The 14,764-nt window shown below is 37.3% G+C and overlaps 1 protein-coding gene across 5 annotated transcripts in view; it reads right to left on the minus strand.

The window, feature by feature from the left end:
* The window catches only part of sash1a (SAM and SH3 domain containing 1a), a 313,025-nt gene that overhangs the window by 186,111 nt on the left and 112,150 nt on the right, over positions 1–14,764 (minus strand). For 2 of the 5 annotated variants that reach the window (XM_059025157.1, XM_059025160.1), the window contains exon 2: positions 986–1,034. The exons of the other annotated variants lie outside the window; for them this stretch is intronic. In XM_059025157.1, the coding sequence (XP_058881140.1) occupies positions 986–994 (9 nt within the window). In that variant the 5' untranslated portion in view covers positions 995–1,034. The remainder of the gene's footprint in view (positions 1–985; positions 1,035–14,764) is intronic. 5 annotated transcript variants of the gene reach the window in all.

The following is a 14,764-nucleotide window of genomic DNA, read 5'->3' on the forward strand; positions in this document are numbered from 1 at the left end:
AAAAATGAACAAGGCACTAGTATTCAGTATACTTAAACTATACTTTTTGTTCTTATTTTCTAAAGACAGAAATTTTCAAAGCACACTGCTACTCAACTCTTACAGCTATATACAGCCAACCTCTCCCCGAAATGATCTACTGCTAGCTATATATACCTTCTATCGCCATAACTCCTCCCCTGGGCTAAACCATTTCAATAACTTGAAATAAAGTTAAATTTAATTTATAATTCACATACACTTATTTTAACTAACAGTATTGTCACAGCACAATATCCATTTATCAATTCTCAAACCAATTTCCCATATCTATCACAATACAAATGCTAAAATAATTTCCATTTAATACATTCCCCAATTACTTGTATGGTGAGTGCCCTCGTCTATATCAGGATGCCTGCTGCGCGTGCACGCCCCTACCATGGCTGCCTTCTGCTGCTTTGAACAGCACAGACACATTTCATGATATGGTAAATACTGTTTTAAAAGAACTAACCCAAGTTTAGGCCTCATGCCTTACTACGCCCCTGGGCGTGCGGTTATTCTAGCACAACCAACACCCTGTCGTGTCTTACTGCTTACTTAACACGGTGATGGAGTTTATGTTTGTTTCACTCCATCACAGTACCCTGAAAGGTTATATAAAACCAGGGAGCATGTTTTTCTATTTTTGTGTTGGGAATGGTGCAGTGTGACAAGCACTATTTTTCCAGGCTTAGAAGTAAATATTGACAAGCACCTTCACTGAAAATATTGATCAGATGTCAAGTGAAGGATGTTAATTCAATTGAACGCTTTCACACTTGCTGGCTGATATCACCTCTTTATTTTTTTCAGTTATGGAGTGATAAAAACAAGAAGCAAAATATCTCACCTGACATTCCACATTTCACAAAAATAAATATCTAGTCTCTTACCATTTCAACTACAAGCAGCAACAACAACAATTTGTTTTTTTAACATAACTCTTGGTTAAAAGACTCACCAATTCCATCCAGCATTTCAAAGGTCCCAAATAGAAAATGTTCACTTACCTAGAAGAGAGAAAGAGAAAAGAAATCAATAAATGTGCAATCAATTATTTTTCATTAACAATGGTAACAGTATTTTGTTTTTTAACACTTAGGAGGTGTTAGATGATGATTATTATTATTATTATTATTATTATTATTATTATTATTATTAATTTATTTATTTACTAGCAGACGACAGGGCGACTTACAATTGTTACAAGATATCACATTATTTTTACATACAATTACATTATTTTTTTACACCTTATTTTTACATACAATTACCCATTTATACAGCTGGGTTTTTACTGGAGCAATCTAGGTAAAGTACCTAGCTCAAGGGTGCAGCAGCAGTGTCCCCCACCTGTGATTGAACCCACGACCCTCCTGTCAAGAGTCCAGAGCCCTAACCACTACTCCACACTGCTGCCCCCCATAGACAGGTTGATGTGACAGAATCTAGGACAAAACTCATCTCTTTCTTCTTGTACTTTATGTATTGTGTGTATGTTCAACTGGTACAGGGTAAAAAGGCAGTGTGTGTTATACTACGTTTGTATTTAAATAGTAGCTCATTCTTAGCCAGATGTCAAGCCACTAGTTGTAATTTTTTCACTTAAGGCCCTTGGATCATCAAAAGGCTGACTTTTTGTAACTGCTTGTACTTTTTTCTTGTACTCTGTGAGATGCAGCATGTCATTAAAAAAGCAAACAAAGGGTAAAATATAAGCTACTGTTTTGCAATAAACTACTGCAATGTTTTACCTTTGATATCAAAATTACAGTACCATTTTTATCAGAAATCCATTTCCTATTAAGAAGAATTATTTCTTCTCATTAAGAAATCACTGTTTGACATTATACTGTATAAGAGTTCTACATGTCTTGACAGGCCCCATTTGGAACAAGCATGTTTCCGCACTTGGCTCAAACAACATCATAAACTGCTTGAGGAGGACAGAGTGATAAACTACTGGCATGGTTGAAAAGCAAGTTGTTCACTTTAAATATTCAAACGAAGCTCAAATGGTTTGTTATGGTGCTAAAGGCAACACTAATAGAAAATGGCTGATAACATGTCTGTTTAACTCTTACACAGACCATAAGAAGTGTTGACAGAGTCAAAAAGAAACAAGCCAACATAGAAAGAAGGTCATGCATGTCTTAAAAGGGCCTGTTTTATACAGTTCAAGTAGTGATAGCTATTAAAAGACTGCCACACAGTTTAGTTTAGAAAAAAAATGGGCTCAGTTGTGTGGATACCAGAAAAGTTTGGATATTGCAAGTTAACGGTATTTAATGATTTGCTTTGGCTTTAGTGGCTCACACCCAACAATTCCTGTCATTGCTTACGGTTCAGAACCACCATATTATGTAGCAAGCCAGTTCCAGTGACTGTGTTTTCAGTATTTAATTCTAACCGTAACAGTGACACAACTATCCTGTCGGTTGTCCAGCAGCCAATGAGACCAACAAAAGATGCTTTGGTTTATTTTATTTATTAGCTTTGGTTTTTGACAGGTAAAAATGATGGCACTTCATGATGGAAAGAAATGCATTGGTTCCTGAACAACTAAGAGGTTTGTTGAGTTTCAGCAACAGATGTATAAACATCCCAGGTCCTGTTATCCATCTTCTCAATAGGATTTAGACACACATGAAATTGAAAGTTAATGTACCAGGGCCTTTCATTATCTGACCTGACCCAGCCTATCCATTAGCATCTTAGCATAGATGACAGAGGGCCAATATGTCACCCACCAAAGATGGAAAAGGTCAGGGGGAAAAGCATCAATAAAACAATATAGAGCAGTATTCAATTAATACAGCAATAAGCAATAAAAACACTTCAAATGCAAAGCTGCATATTGTATGTATTAAGCAAATGTCCTTAACGGAACCTGCATGAATAATTCCTTATATACTGTACAGTAAGCTTTTCCTTTTGTTCATACAGCAGACATTCTCTGAAACATATTGATAATGTAACCGAACATGTTACAAATGTAACATTATGTATGATTACATTATAACTACTGTATCAGTGGTCTACAGAAACATACAGTAGGTTTTAGAGATTATCTGGTATGATAGTATTTACAGTTTCCTGTAACAAAATACAACCACAGTTAAAATGCTTCCATAGACTTTCTAATAGTTTAAACATGCTTGTCTATGCTTTATCAAACTTTCACAATGCTGCCTTGCTACTCGTTGCTATGATTTTACCATGGTACAGTATACAGTATCACAACTAACTTTTATACAGTAGAAGGAGGACTCCTGCTAAAACTTGTCAAGATCCCGACACTCACAGCACCTCTAAGTTCAGTTCCCAGCCTGAGCACTGATCCCGTGACCTTCAACTGCTCTAATACCTGGTGCACCGAGTCTGCATTGCTAAAATATTCAGGACAATTCATTTTAATTAACGCATGTGATGTTATTCTTACACTGAAAACAGGAACGAGGTAAACATAACCAAAGTGGCTCCATCATCAATTTTCCATTAGTTTTAACTAAATATTGTGGTGAAATGTTTGCTTCGCAATTATATCAGCACTTCCTTCAGTGAATGTGAGACACTGCTCTTTTAATAAGCAATGGCTGCTTGTTTGACTGTACTCTGTTAACTTAAACTTTAAACAAAGTACAAACACTGCTCTGCTTAACTAAATATTTTCTTAATGTACAAGCGACAATGCTACCAATACTGACAGGTATCATTTTTCATTTTTCTTGAATCTGCAGTACAGTTACTGGGAGCAGAGTCTTGATAGTACAATAAATAACTATTTAGTGCCTGGAAATAAGATACTAAAATTATCTACAGTATGGGAAGACACAAACTAAAAACTTACAACATAAAGAAAAAGCCAAACACACATGTTCCTTTTCTAGCTTAGTCAGGACAGAGGAGGTGCAGCTGCCTGCTAGGAGGAACTGGAAATATCACAAGCAGACAGATTCACAGCATTGAGCCAGATGCTCCTGACCCATAAGTATGACCTGATAGGCAGTGTGTGTGTCAGAGCACTCAAAGCTTCCTCTCACAGCAGGGTTCCGAGCCAGCAACAGCATATAGTCCAATGGGGACATAAGTGCAGGGCCGTACATGTCCTGACAACACCAGTCTTATTCAGACTTCCTCATCCTGCAGCAAGGACTCTGTGCTCCTGCTTTATATTTGTGTGGAGAAGTGACTGTACAGTACATTCTGGTACAGTATTAGTCATTTCGTGCCCCTGGTTACGAAAACGAAAATGCACAGCAACTACACTAACTTGCCTGATCAAAAGCTACCTTCGGAGAGAGGGACCTTTCCATTAAAAGGTTGTTTCTGATACATTCAATCAATAATAAAAGAGAGGATGTGCTCTAATTAGTGACTAATGTGTGCCAGTGCTGCATATCACCTCAGGCAGAAAGCAATGTCTAAACTGGTTATAAACCTCTATTTATCGCGAGCTATTATAATTGTTTTGCTCCTCATTCCCTCCTGCTTTTATAGGACGCCCTAAAACAACCAACTTTAGGATTAACAGAACTAAAGTGCTCAAGGTCCATGCCTGGTTAGCCAACTACATTCCCTGTGCCATTTCTGACAGGACTCACAAGGAAAATTCTTACTCACCCTTTCATCATTTCAGATGAAAAGTGGGCTGTCTAAACCCTTCACAGTAAAATATCAATACCTTTGCCAGGGCTGTGTGACATCTACAGTAAGTACCGTTTCACTTTAATCTATCAATCTGCTGTTTTTTTTTCTTTTCCCCCACTGGCTATTTTCTACAGCAGCCTTTTAACAGTGTTTCGCAATCTCTGATTACTTTTATACTGTGTATGACATTTCCCCCCATTTGATGACCATAGCACCCTTCTAAATTCCTTTGCAGACAGGGACTTGTGCACACTACACAGTTCAATATGAACCTGTACCAAAACCCTCTGCATTGGAATTTGATCCCAAAACAAGGAGCTTTCAGGATCTTACATTAGGCAGCATCCATCACGTGCACCCACCGACTGTACTGTGAATCACAGCAGTGCCGACATTACATCACTGTATTCAACACTAGAAGACAGAATACAAAGATCTATATTACTCTGCAATGTATTCTGCCTGCTTTAAATAACAATAATTAAACCAAAGCCCTACGGGAAGATGCTTTGATACCCAGCATCCCGATGGCACAGAAAGTACTGCGTCTCTGCCACTGCTGGTTTTGATAAGCTGGTTTGTCAGTATAGACTCTGCTAGTTGAATGGGATTGGTTGCATGTTGCCAAGCTAAATTCTGTCATGGCTGAGGGCAGTGTCTTGGCCGAAAGCAAGTGATTGGCATTCTCAGTAATACAAGCGTCATGGCTCATCCCGGGGCAGTAGGAGGGGACCAGCCACCTACCTGCCAGCTACATGAAGCACCTCAATGACGGATGGGAATGAACATCAAGGGTGAAAGTACAGTAATGCAACAATGACGATAACCTGAAATAATTAATCACAGGTTAAGCAGCACACACGCTATCAAGCCAAAATTCTGTTTTTTTGTTGGGTTTTTTGCCCCTTGAGATAGCACGCACTGGAGAATCTCATGAGGTTTTTAATAAAAATGTTCATTTTTACTGGAGATTTACTCTAGGAAGATAGTAAAGGGTTCTCTCTCTGCGCTCTGCCAGCAAGCAATGCAAAGGTACACACTTCTTCTTCTACAGTAACTGGCTACAGTATTATACCACACCACAAAATGAGGAAGGATCAATCAGTTAACAAAATAGCACAGGTAGCGAGAAATCTATGCTACTAGTTGACAAAAAGGTATACAGCCAGAATAATTTACAACATAGGCAAGAAAATAAACAAGACAATAACATTCACAATATTTTTACATAAATATTTACTATACATTCCTGCTCTAAAATGGTTGCAAAAAAAGAAAATGAAAGACTTTCCATTAAGAAACTGTAAAGGACTATGATGTGCTAAAATGAACAAAGCATGTTAAAGGTACATCAATAATGATTCATATTCAATTTTGAAGTAGGCTGAATATTGTAAATTGTCTGCAAAGTAAATACAGCACTTAAGTAACAATTATTTCCATGTTATTCTTCAAAGTAAAAATTGGGTATTTTGTGAATGTGCATCACTGTGCATTCTTCACCATTTACTGTACATTTAAATAAAATGTTATAAATTGATGGTTTTGTGTTTTCTTATTCAAGTAAAATAATTCATTATTGGCCTGAATTAAGTGAAGCCTCAAAGAAACAGTAAATACATAGGGCTGTAGCATAACATTTGGTTACCGGTACAGTCATATTTTATAATGGGAATTAGGATCACAGATCACCAGCCCACTTAAGTGCACACTCTGTTTAAGTGTATCAATATTCATGAAAAATAGGTTATACACTTAAGTGGGTTAGACTGTATAACCAATGGTTCAGGTCTCATTTAATTCCACTCAGGAAAGTCATAGTTTCATATATATAATGATCCATATTAAGCACAATAACACTCGGTTGTGCCTCGTGCCTCACGCCTCACAACTTACCTGAGGTGTGGGTTGTATCTTGAGTATTATTGCTTTGGCCACTTACATACATTGTGTGGTTCTGGTAACCAGGACATTAAAAAAAATCTAGACTGACAATGGTTTATCAGTGTTTTTCCCTTAAAATGATTTTGCTTTTCCATTAAGGAACTTGTGCTGAACAAGGTTTCCATTAAAATACCTGACAAACAATGATATTTCCCATGGGAACATCATAAAACCATATCAATACACGAAATATACATTTACAGTTGTTCCTCCAACTCTCAGCATAAGCATTAAGAAAAAAAGCACATTTGTTTTTATTATGAAGGTGCTACTATTTAAAAGCACCGCTGTATAACACTCAAAAAGGCAAATCCCTTTGTGATACTGTTTCACACAATGTTGTTTTAAATCAGTGTGCTTCATAAAAATTAACAAACAATAAATATTTTAACGTTAGTTTCTTACCCTAGTTTTTGTATTGTATTTTTAGAAAAGGTTTTAGCCCTACCTACTCCTATTTTTTCCTTACACCGTTACCATAACCACAACATTTATTTACTTTGGCCTTATTATTATTATTTGTTTATTTAGCAGACGCCTTTATCCAAGGCGACTTACAGTGACTAGGGTGTGTGAACTATGCAGTCACTTACAACTACGTCTCACCCGAAAGACGGAGCACAAGGAGGTTAAGTGACTTGCTCAGGGTCACACAATGAGTCAGTGGCTGAGGTGGGATTTGAACCGGGGACCTCTTCGTTACAAGCCCTTTTCTTTAACCACTGGACCACACAGCCTCCTCCTTATATATAAAAATATAAAAATCTGTAAATGTATCCGTAATAAAACTTTATAGTCTTATTTCTACCTTAGCTCTACGTAATTTCTGATTTCAGTTCAAAGCTCTAATTAGCACTTCCACATGAACCTGCTAATAACACCATAGCAAGCAAGGATTAGAGTTCATTACCAAGGCACTGGGGGAGGTCATGCATTTACACAATCTGTATAAATCCTGTTCAACGGGCTTCACCATGCTTCAAAATTAAATGCCATGGAAATGCTTTCTGTGACAACAGATACAGTTGTTACAGGTCCCTTAACGCCAATTAGTTTTATAACCACCTAGATTGCCTTCAAAACTGAGTTGCTATTAAAACAAGCCATCTTTACCACAGAGAAACACAGGCACAACTGCAGATTAGTATAGTGATTTGCAAGTACTGTGACTTGAAGTTCTGTTCTGCAACCCTTTAACACACTATTAATTAAATAATGTAGTTGTAAATCATGTTAGTAAAAATGTAATTAGTAATGATAATGCCCTAAGGACATTCGACATTCAACAAAGAGCTCTCATTGCCTGTGTTGTCCACTTAGAATTAACACATAGATAAATGACATACCCAAAAACCTACACACTCCTTAGGACACATACTTTGATAGAAAACATTGTATGGTACTTCTTACCCCAGTTCACCTTTCAATGTTGCACAAACCAAAGCCCTGGTTAGGGCTTGATTTTATTTCCAGGTTTATATTTGGGATTAAATAACCAGAACATGTCCTTCCACACATCTTAAAACAGTATTATTGGAAGATTATCTTATGTTATGTAGAACCCTGTCAGTTTTACAGAGCAGTAAAGTCTAACTAATCAAACCACGGATCGGTTTGCTGATTTACATTTATCTCACGTCAAGCAGTGCTTGAAATGTAACCAATAAAATACCAAACTAAATTTGCCAATAACCTTTTCCAGAATGCCTCAGGTGGCAGGACAGGGGTATTGCCAGTAATTCAACAGGACATTCTTCTTGTGATGGTGGGGGCTTCAAGTGATTCTGTAGCTCTACTTTCATGTTGAGTTGCAGATAGAATGGAATTCTGGATCTGACAAATCTGTACAACATATTCCCAACTCCATTACCAACATAATTGATAAAAGTAATTGATAAAATAGATAGTTCAGATTATGTGGCATATGCCAGAGTAATTCTCACACTACACCCATCCCTCCACTCCTGTCTATTCACTACTGTTAAAAGCCCATTTAGGTAGTCAAGTCAGTTCAATGATTCAGCTACAGACTGGTGTGTATTATTTTCCAACAAGTAGGGCTTGGACACATCTTAAATATTGAGCAGCCTAAACCTGGAGACTGAAATACCTGGTTTGAGAGATTGCGAAGAATATTATCTGGTAAAGGCACGACCGTGTTGATGTGCAATCGGAGGAGGTTTACAGGTTTACATCCTGGCCATGCCAAGTTGCATATCCTGGCTGGGAATCTCACAAGGAGCGTTGATTTGGTCCTTGCGCTTCCATGGCTTGGGAGGGAAAAGTGCCATGGGCTGCTTCACCTCAACACACTAATACATGGCACCTCTAGTTTAAAGTTTGAAGAAGTTTGGACTCGAACTCCAACCTCAAGGCTATAGGGCCATCCTGCACTCCACGCAGAGTGCCTTTACTGGATGCGCCACTCGGCAGCCCATCTCTGCACATTTTTAATAAAGGTAATAATCTTATAGTGGCTGTCAAGCATAGTAATACATAAAACAAATTAATAGAATCTAAAATAAAATAAGCCCAATGGGAATTTGGTCGTTTTAAAAGCGTTTTTATTATATAATGCACAAGAACTGAGAATGGATTTTTTTTTTGTCTTTCATACAAACATACCGTATATAACACTTATGGCTCCTTATGAGCAACCTTTTTTTGTTGTTTGTTTTACATTATATTTCAGGACCGTGAAACAGGTAAACATCGGTTAAAACAACAACTTGAACAGCAATGCAATATTAACAGTACTAACATCAATAAAACAAAACGTTATAGTTGCAGCTTGTAACACTAGTAAAAGATATTTACACGCCTGAAACCACGCCAGACCAAATGAAGGAATCCTGGTAAATAAATGCTGTACTGCAAAGTCAACTATTGAATTGAACTTTGTACATCCAACTTAAACATAAAAAACTCTCTTTTCACCAACACAGTTTTAAAATGAATAAAGTCTGTTTTATTTGTAGTAAATGCAGATGTATTTTTCCAAGCTGGACATTGCAGAAAATGTACGAAGCGTGTGTGTGTGTGTGTGTGCGTGTGTAGCAACAACATACCAGATACAAACTGATGTGGGAAGAAAAATCTACTTGATTAAATTGTAAGAAAATAAATTATCTGCGATCAACTCATTAGTTGATTAATCGGTCCTAATATATATACAGTTGTAGTCAAAAGTTTACATACCCCAATTGAAATGTATAATTTCTAGAAATTTCTCAAACAAAGAATTATGAGGAAAACTCTTTTGTAGCAAAAGTTTTGCTTTTGTGGATGAGGAAAAAAAGTTACAAGAAATAGATGTCTACAATTATTTATTTCTATTTATTTAAATATATGGATAGCCAGCGTTCTGAGTACGCATTTGATTGGTTCAATTTTACAACATCTCATATTGAATGGTTTAATATTACATCTAAAGTTCTCTATTGCACACCCCTGTACTAATTGGTTACTGAACATTTTTAAGTAACACATACAGTTTATTTGCACCACATACTGGGTTGTAGTTTGTGGAATACCTCTTAGTGGCGAGAAGGGCAGACAGCTGTGTAGACTTGTCTTGGATGCAGAGTAATGTGGGTTAGCAAGTACCTGACTGTGACATGCACTTTATGTTATAGAATGGAACTGTGGAAGTGTGAAGCATTTGACTACTAAAATAAATGTGCTTTGTGTTTTTACTCAAAATCCATGTCTGGTTTCTTTATACTGCCTTCGAGTCTGAATAAACATCAAACCAGGCTGCCCATCGTTACACTGCCCAGTGATGCCCTCTAGTTTACAGGGACTAAGGATCAAGTTTATTTTTATATTGCTGGCAGCTGTGCACTAGATGGCTTTGGCTCTTACTTTTTAAATACACTTTGTTTGATCTCTCTTAATCCAAAAGTTCACCTTTTGGATATCATTCGAAAATAACATATTCAACATTACAAAGCTGACTGACCAAATACAGTAAGTAAACCTTGAATGTGTTAAATATATTAATGACACTTTTTTCCTAACAGTGAACCTCCTTTGGGGATCAGGGTTAAAAAAATAAAACTGTCAATTACCATCAATAATTAAAATGTTGTAAGCACAGGCAGCAATTTCATCAATAGTTAATGATCTTTAGTATCTACACTGTTCCTCTTCAACCTTGTCACATATTCACTGGAAGGATATCTGCTGGCATGGATACTGACACCAGTGTAAGATGCTTGCAATGTGTTGTGCGGGGAGAATGTTGGGGAGTTGTAAGAATTAAACGCTCTATCTTTAGCTCTGCTGTCTGATTGGTTCTGAAGATCATGTAGCTTCAAGGGCATAACTACAAACACAACTTTAAATTCATTAAGGAGGCAGCTGCTAATCATTTCGGCCCTGAGAAAGAACCTGCAGTCCTGCTTGACTTCATCTTTATTTAAAGAAACAAAATCAGAAATCTTCCACACGTCCCAACAGCCTTTCTGACTTTAGGGGGGCTGTTATTCTGAGCATCACAAGTAAAGATATCCTTGTAAAGGTTAAATTGCCCAATGCACATTATTAGCTTGTCTAATTAAGCCTGTGGAGTCATAAATCTTTAGATTCCTTAAAAGGCACGTTGATACAGTAACTTTGATGAGCTGCTGTGATTGCTCCTTCTCTAGATTCTACCCCGTCTGCCCCAATTACAATATACCCTTTTAGTTACTACAACAAAGTAATATGAGCTAGATTCAATATTCCTGTCTTTGTCCGTCTTTGTGCCTTTAATCCATCTTGTTAACTCTTAATTATATGTCAATGTAGCCAACTACTTAATTATATTTTCTGTCCTTACATGATCTGTTTTTCCACCAGACAGCCATGTCCTCAGAAGACCTCATTCAGATGTTTTTGTTTTGCTCTTCTTGTCTTTTTTTTTCTTCTCCCCCTGTGAGACTAAACCATATGTTGCTCCCCTACTGTGAAAATCAAAACACGATGGAAAAAAAGTATTTATTTTTCTACAGGTTGATTTCAAGGTTTGTCAGGCAAGACATAACCAAGACCAATGCAATCATCGGTCTTTGATGTGTTCTTTTGAATTGGGGAGGCAGAATTGTCATCCAATCAGACTCATTTTATTGCCACACATGGGAGCTAGGTGTTCTCTATGAAAGGACAAACCAAATATTTGTGCATTTAACCCTTTGAGGTCCAACTATTTTGTTTTGTTTTGGCTTGTCTTTAGAGAACCCCAAAGACTCAGCTACTCTTATCAGATGTGTTTAGAATCCTGGCTCCAGGGGGTATTGTAGTTCATATTGTGTACCTGTATACAGTACATGACAGCCATCTTTGAAGGGTTAAAGCAATACCCTTTATACTATTTTTAGTGCACTGTGTTTCTAATGTTCAGTAAATCTACCAGTATTCACTTATATAAACAGGAGAGAAGCCATTCCAAACAGAGACTTCATTCACAAGGGGTTCTTGCTCACCTACCAGAGTATACTGAGTAAAGCGTCAATACAACTGCTAATGATGATTCGCCAACTGCTTTGTGAAGTTTGTAATTGACATGTACATTTGTAATGCTGGCAACTTTTTCAGGAAAGAATATCAGCTACTTATTATAATGGAATATATTTTAATTTTACAGGACAATTATATAACAAAAAATCTTTTCACAGTGGTTAACAAACTGTTTCTTTGAGAAGCTATCTATGATGCAGTGGCCTTGCGGTCTGATAAAGAGCCCAAGATACGTCAGGAGTATGTCAGTCATTAATGATCATAAAGCATATCAGTCATTTTACAGTAGAGCGACAATACAATTACTGTAAACATAACACTCCAATAAAACAAATCTCAAAGCATTTAAACAAATTTGTAGCATTGCCAAATCAAATACACCAACGGCCTTTGATGAACAAGATATTTATCTCATAGAGACAATAACTGCCATTTGCAATGGAAACACTTCAGATGCTTTTCATTCAGTCCTTTTTTTTTTTGGAAAGGGGGGTGGGTAGCTTTATGCCCCACTGAGCAGACAAAACAGTTTTTCCACAGACAACGGTGAAAACAAGCGTTCTTTTTATTTGTCTCATGACAGCATTCTTAATACATCTTACTACCAACCCAGGCCCAGTATCCACTTCAGCAAATTGCTCTCAGTGTGGCATCACAATGGGAGACTATCATTACTGACAAGAATGAGAAACCCATCAGTGACAATTTGCGATTCAATCTAAACGAAGCAGTTTTTTTCTTCACCTCTTCAATTCTTATTCATGTACAGCTGTAGCCTTACATATATGGAGGGCAAATTTACAAGTCAACACTTCAGGCTCATGTGGATTCAGTCTTGCGTTGCTTGACTGACCAACCTCAAAGTTTCTTATGTTTTCTACCCAGAGTCGAGATCACTGTTTCCAAATCATCCAAAGACTATTTGAAAAATACATATAATTATATATTTTTTCCCATGTTGTGCATGTGAAAGGTGACAAGCAATAACACAGCTTACAAGTTAGGTACAGCTCTGTCAGGTCCAATATGAGCTTCCCCTCACAGCTCTGTGTATGCAATTCAAACCTGGCATTGAACGCCATCAGCCATCCTGCACCTCTCACACAGGGACTTGCAATTGTGTCAAAATGTCCATGAATTTCACTCTGGATCTGTTAAAAGGCATGAGCGGCTTAGCGTCGTAACCTAATCCACCACCTAGTCAACTTTGAAATCAGAATGGCGCACTGGGCAGCACACACTTATGTTAGTCTAACAGAAACAATTTACTCAGTGCCATGGAGACTGAATTTCCAATAAAATCAGCAGGATGCCCTCCTGAGCCATGTCAGAGTGGGTTTAAATGTGAGAACTAACAGCATTTTTTAATTAACTAAATCAATTACAATATCCAGTTTTTTTTCTCACTCCAATATAGAAAAAAAAACAAAAAACACATTTTACAACAGTATCAGAGAATAACAGTGCTTTAGTTTAACAAAAAAAGAAATGCTGCAGATATGTTTTCTGTACCTCTGTATCACATAGTTTTCTTTCTGTTTAACTTCACATCTTCAGGGCAACAAATTACAACCGCCATTCGATATAAATTGAGCTGCTGGTGCTGTTTGCTGTTTGTAAATAACTGTTATTATTTGTTTAATTTAGCAGACGCCTTTATCCAAGGTGACTTACACAGACTAGGGTGTGTGAACTACGCATCAGCTGCATAGTCACTCACAACAACGTCTCACCCGAAAGACGGAGCACAAGGAGGTTAAGTGACTTGCTCAAGGTCACACAGTGAGTGAGCTGGGATTTGAACCGGGGACCTCCTGGTTACAAGCCCTTTTTTTTTAACCACACAGCCTCCTATATGGGAGGTTAATGAGATGTTACACTAAATAATGGTAGTTGCACAAAACAAGTGTCACCATTGTGCTGCCTCAGCACATTGCTGAGTTACAAGAGGAGTGAAGCGATCCTGCTAAAGCACTGCTACACACAGAACTGAGGAGGAGGATCTGTCTGGACCTGCCTGGACCTTCTTTGCTTCCTTTAAATGATCAATTATCTGTAGAATCTGGATTAGCCTTAACAAGGCACTAATACATTTTCCCCAAAAGCAAGCTTAAGGATGCGGTAAATCAGATAAAATGGGAGAAATACTCACAGGGCTATAATAAATGTGTTTTTTTTGTTTGTTTTTTATAAATAATAATAATAATAATAATCTTATGTTAATGATAAAGAATGCATCCCACGATTTTTCTTCTTAAAACTTGACTTATTCCATTTTTTAAATTTTTTTTATTGAACACTGACTTCACAATGATTTAAAAGGTGCAAAGGTTTCTGTCGCCAAGTGCTCAAGTCTGTTTCACTGAACAGCACTTCCTGCTATCCAGCAGGGCGCACTGTCAGGATATCACATTGTCAGAGCACAGAGCTTAAGGACGAGAAGCCACATTGTGAGAACAAGGAGCGTTGGCCTTATGGCCAAGTCAAACAGATGGACATGGAAAGCTTGTTAATATATATATTAACATGTAAGCAACTCTCAAGAACCACCTGTTCTCTCTCGCTTTCCATGCTCTTGAAGCCTGATATCTGCTATTAGCTACTGTGTTGCTGCTACTATTATTATTATTTATTATTTATTTCTTAG

This window comes from Acipenser ruthenus, chromosome 6 (assembly GCF_902713425.1).
Source record: "Acipenser ruthenus chromosome 6, fAciRut3.2 maternal haplotype, whole genome shotgun sequence".
NCBI lineage: Eukaryota > Metazoa > Chordata > Actinopteri > Acipenseriformes > Acipenseridae > Acipenser > Acipenser ruthenus.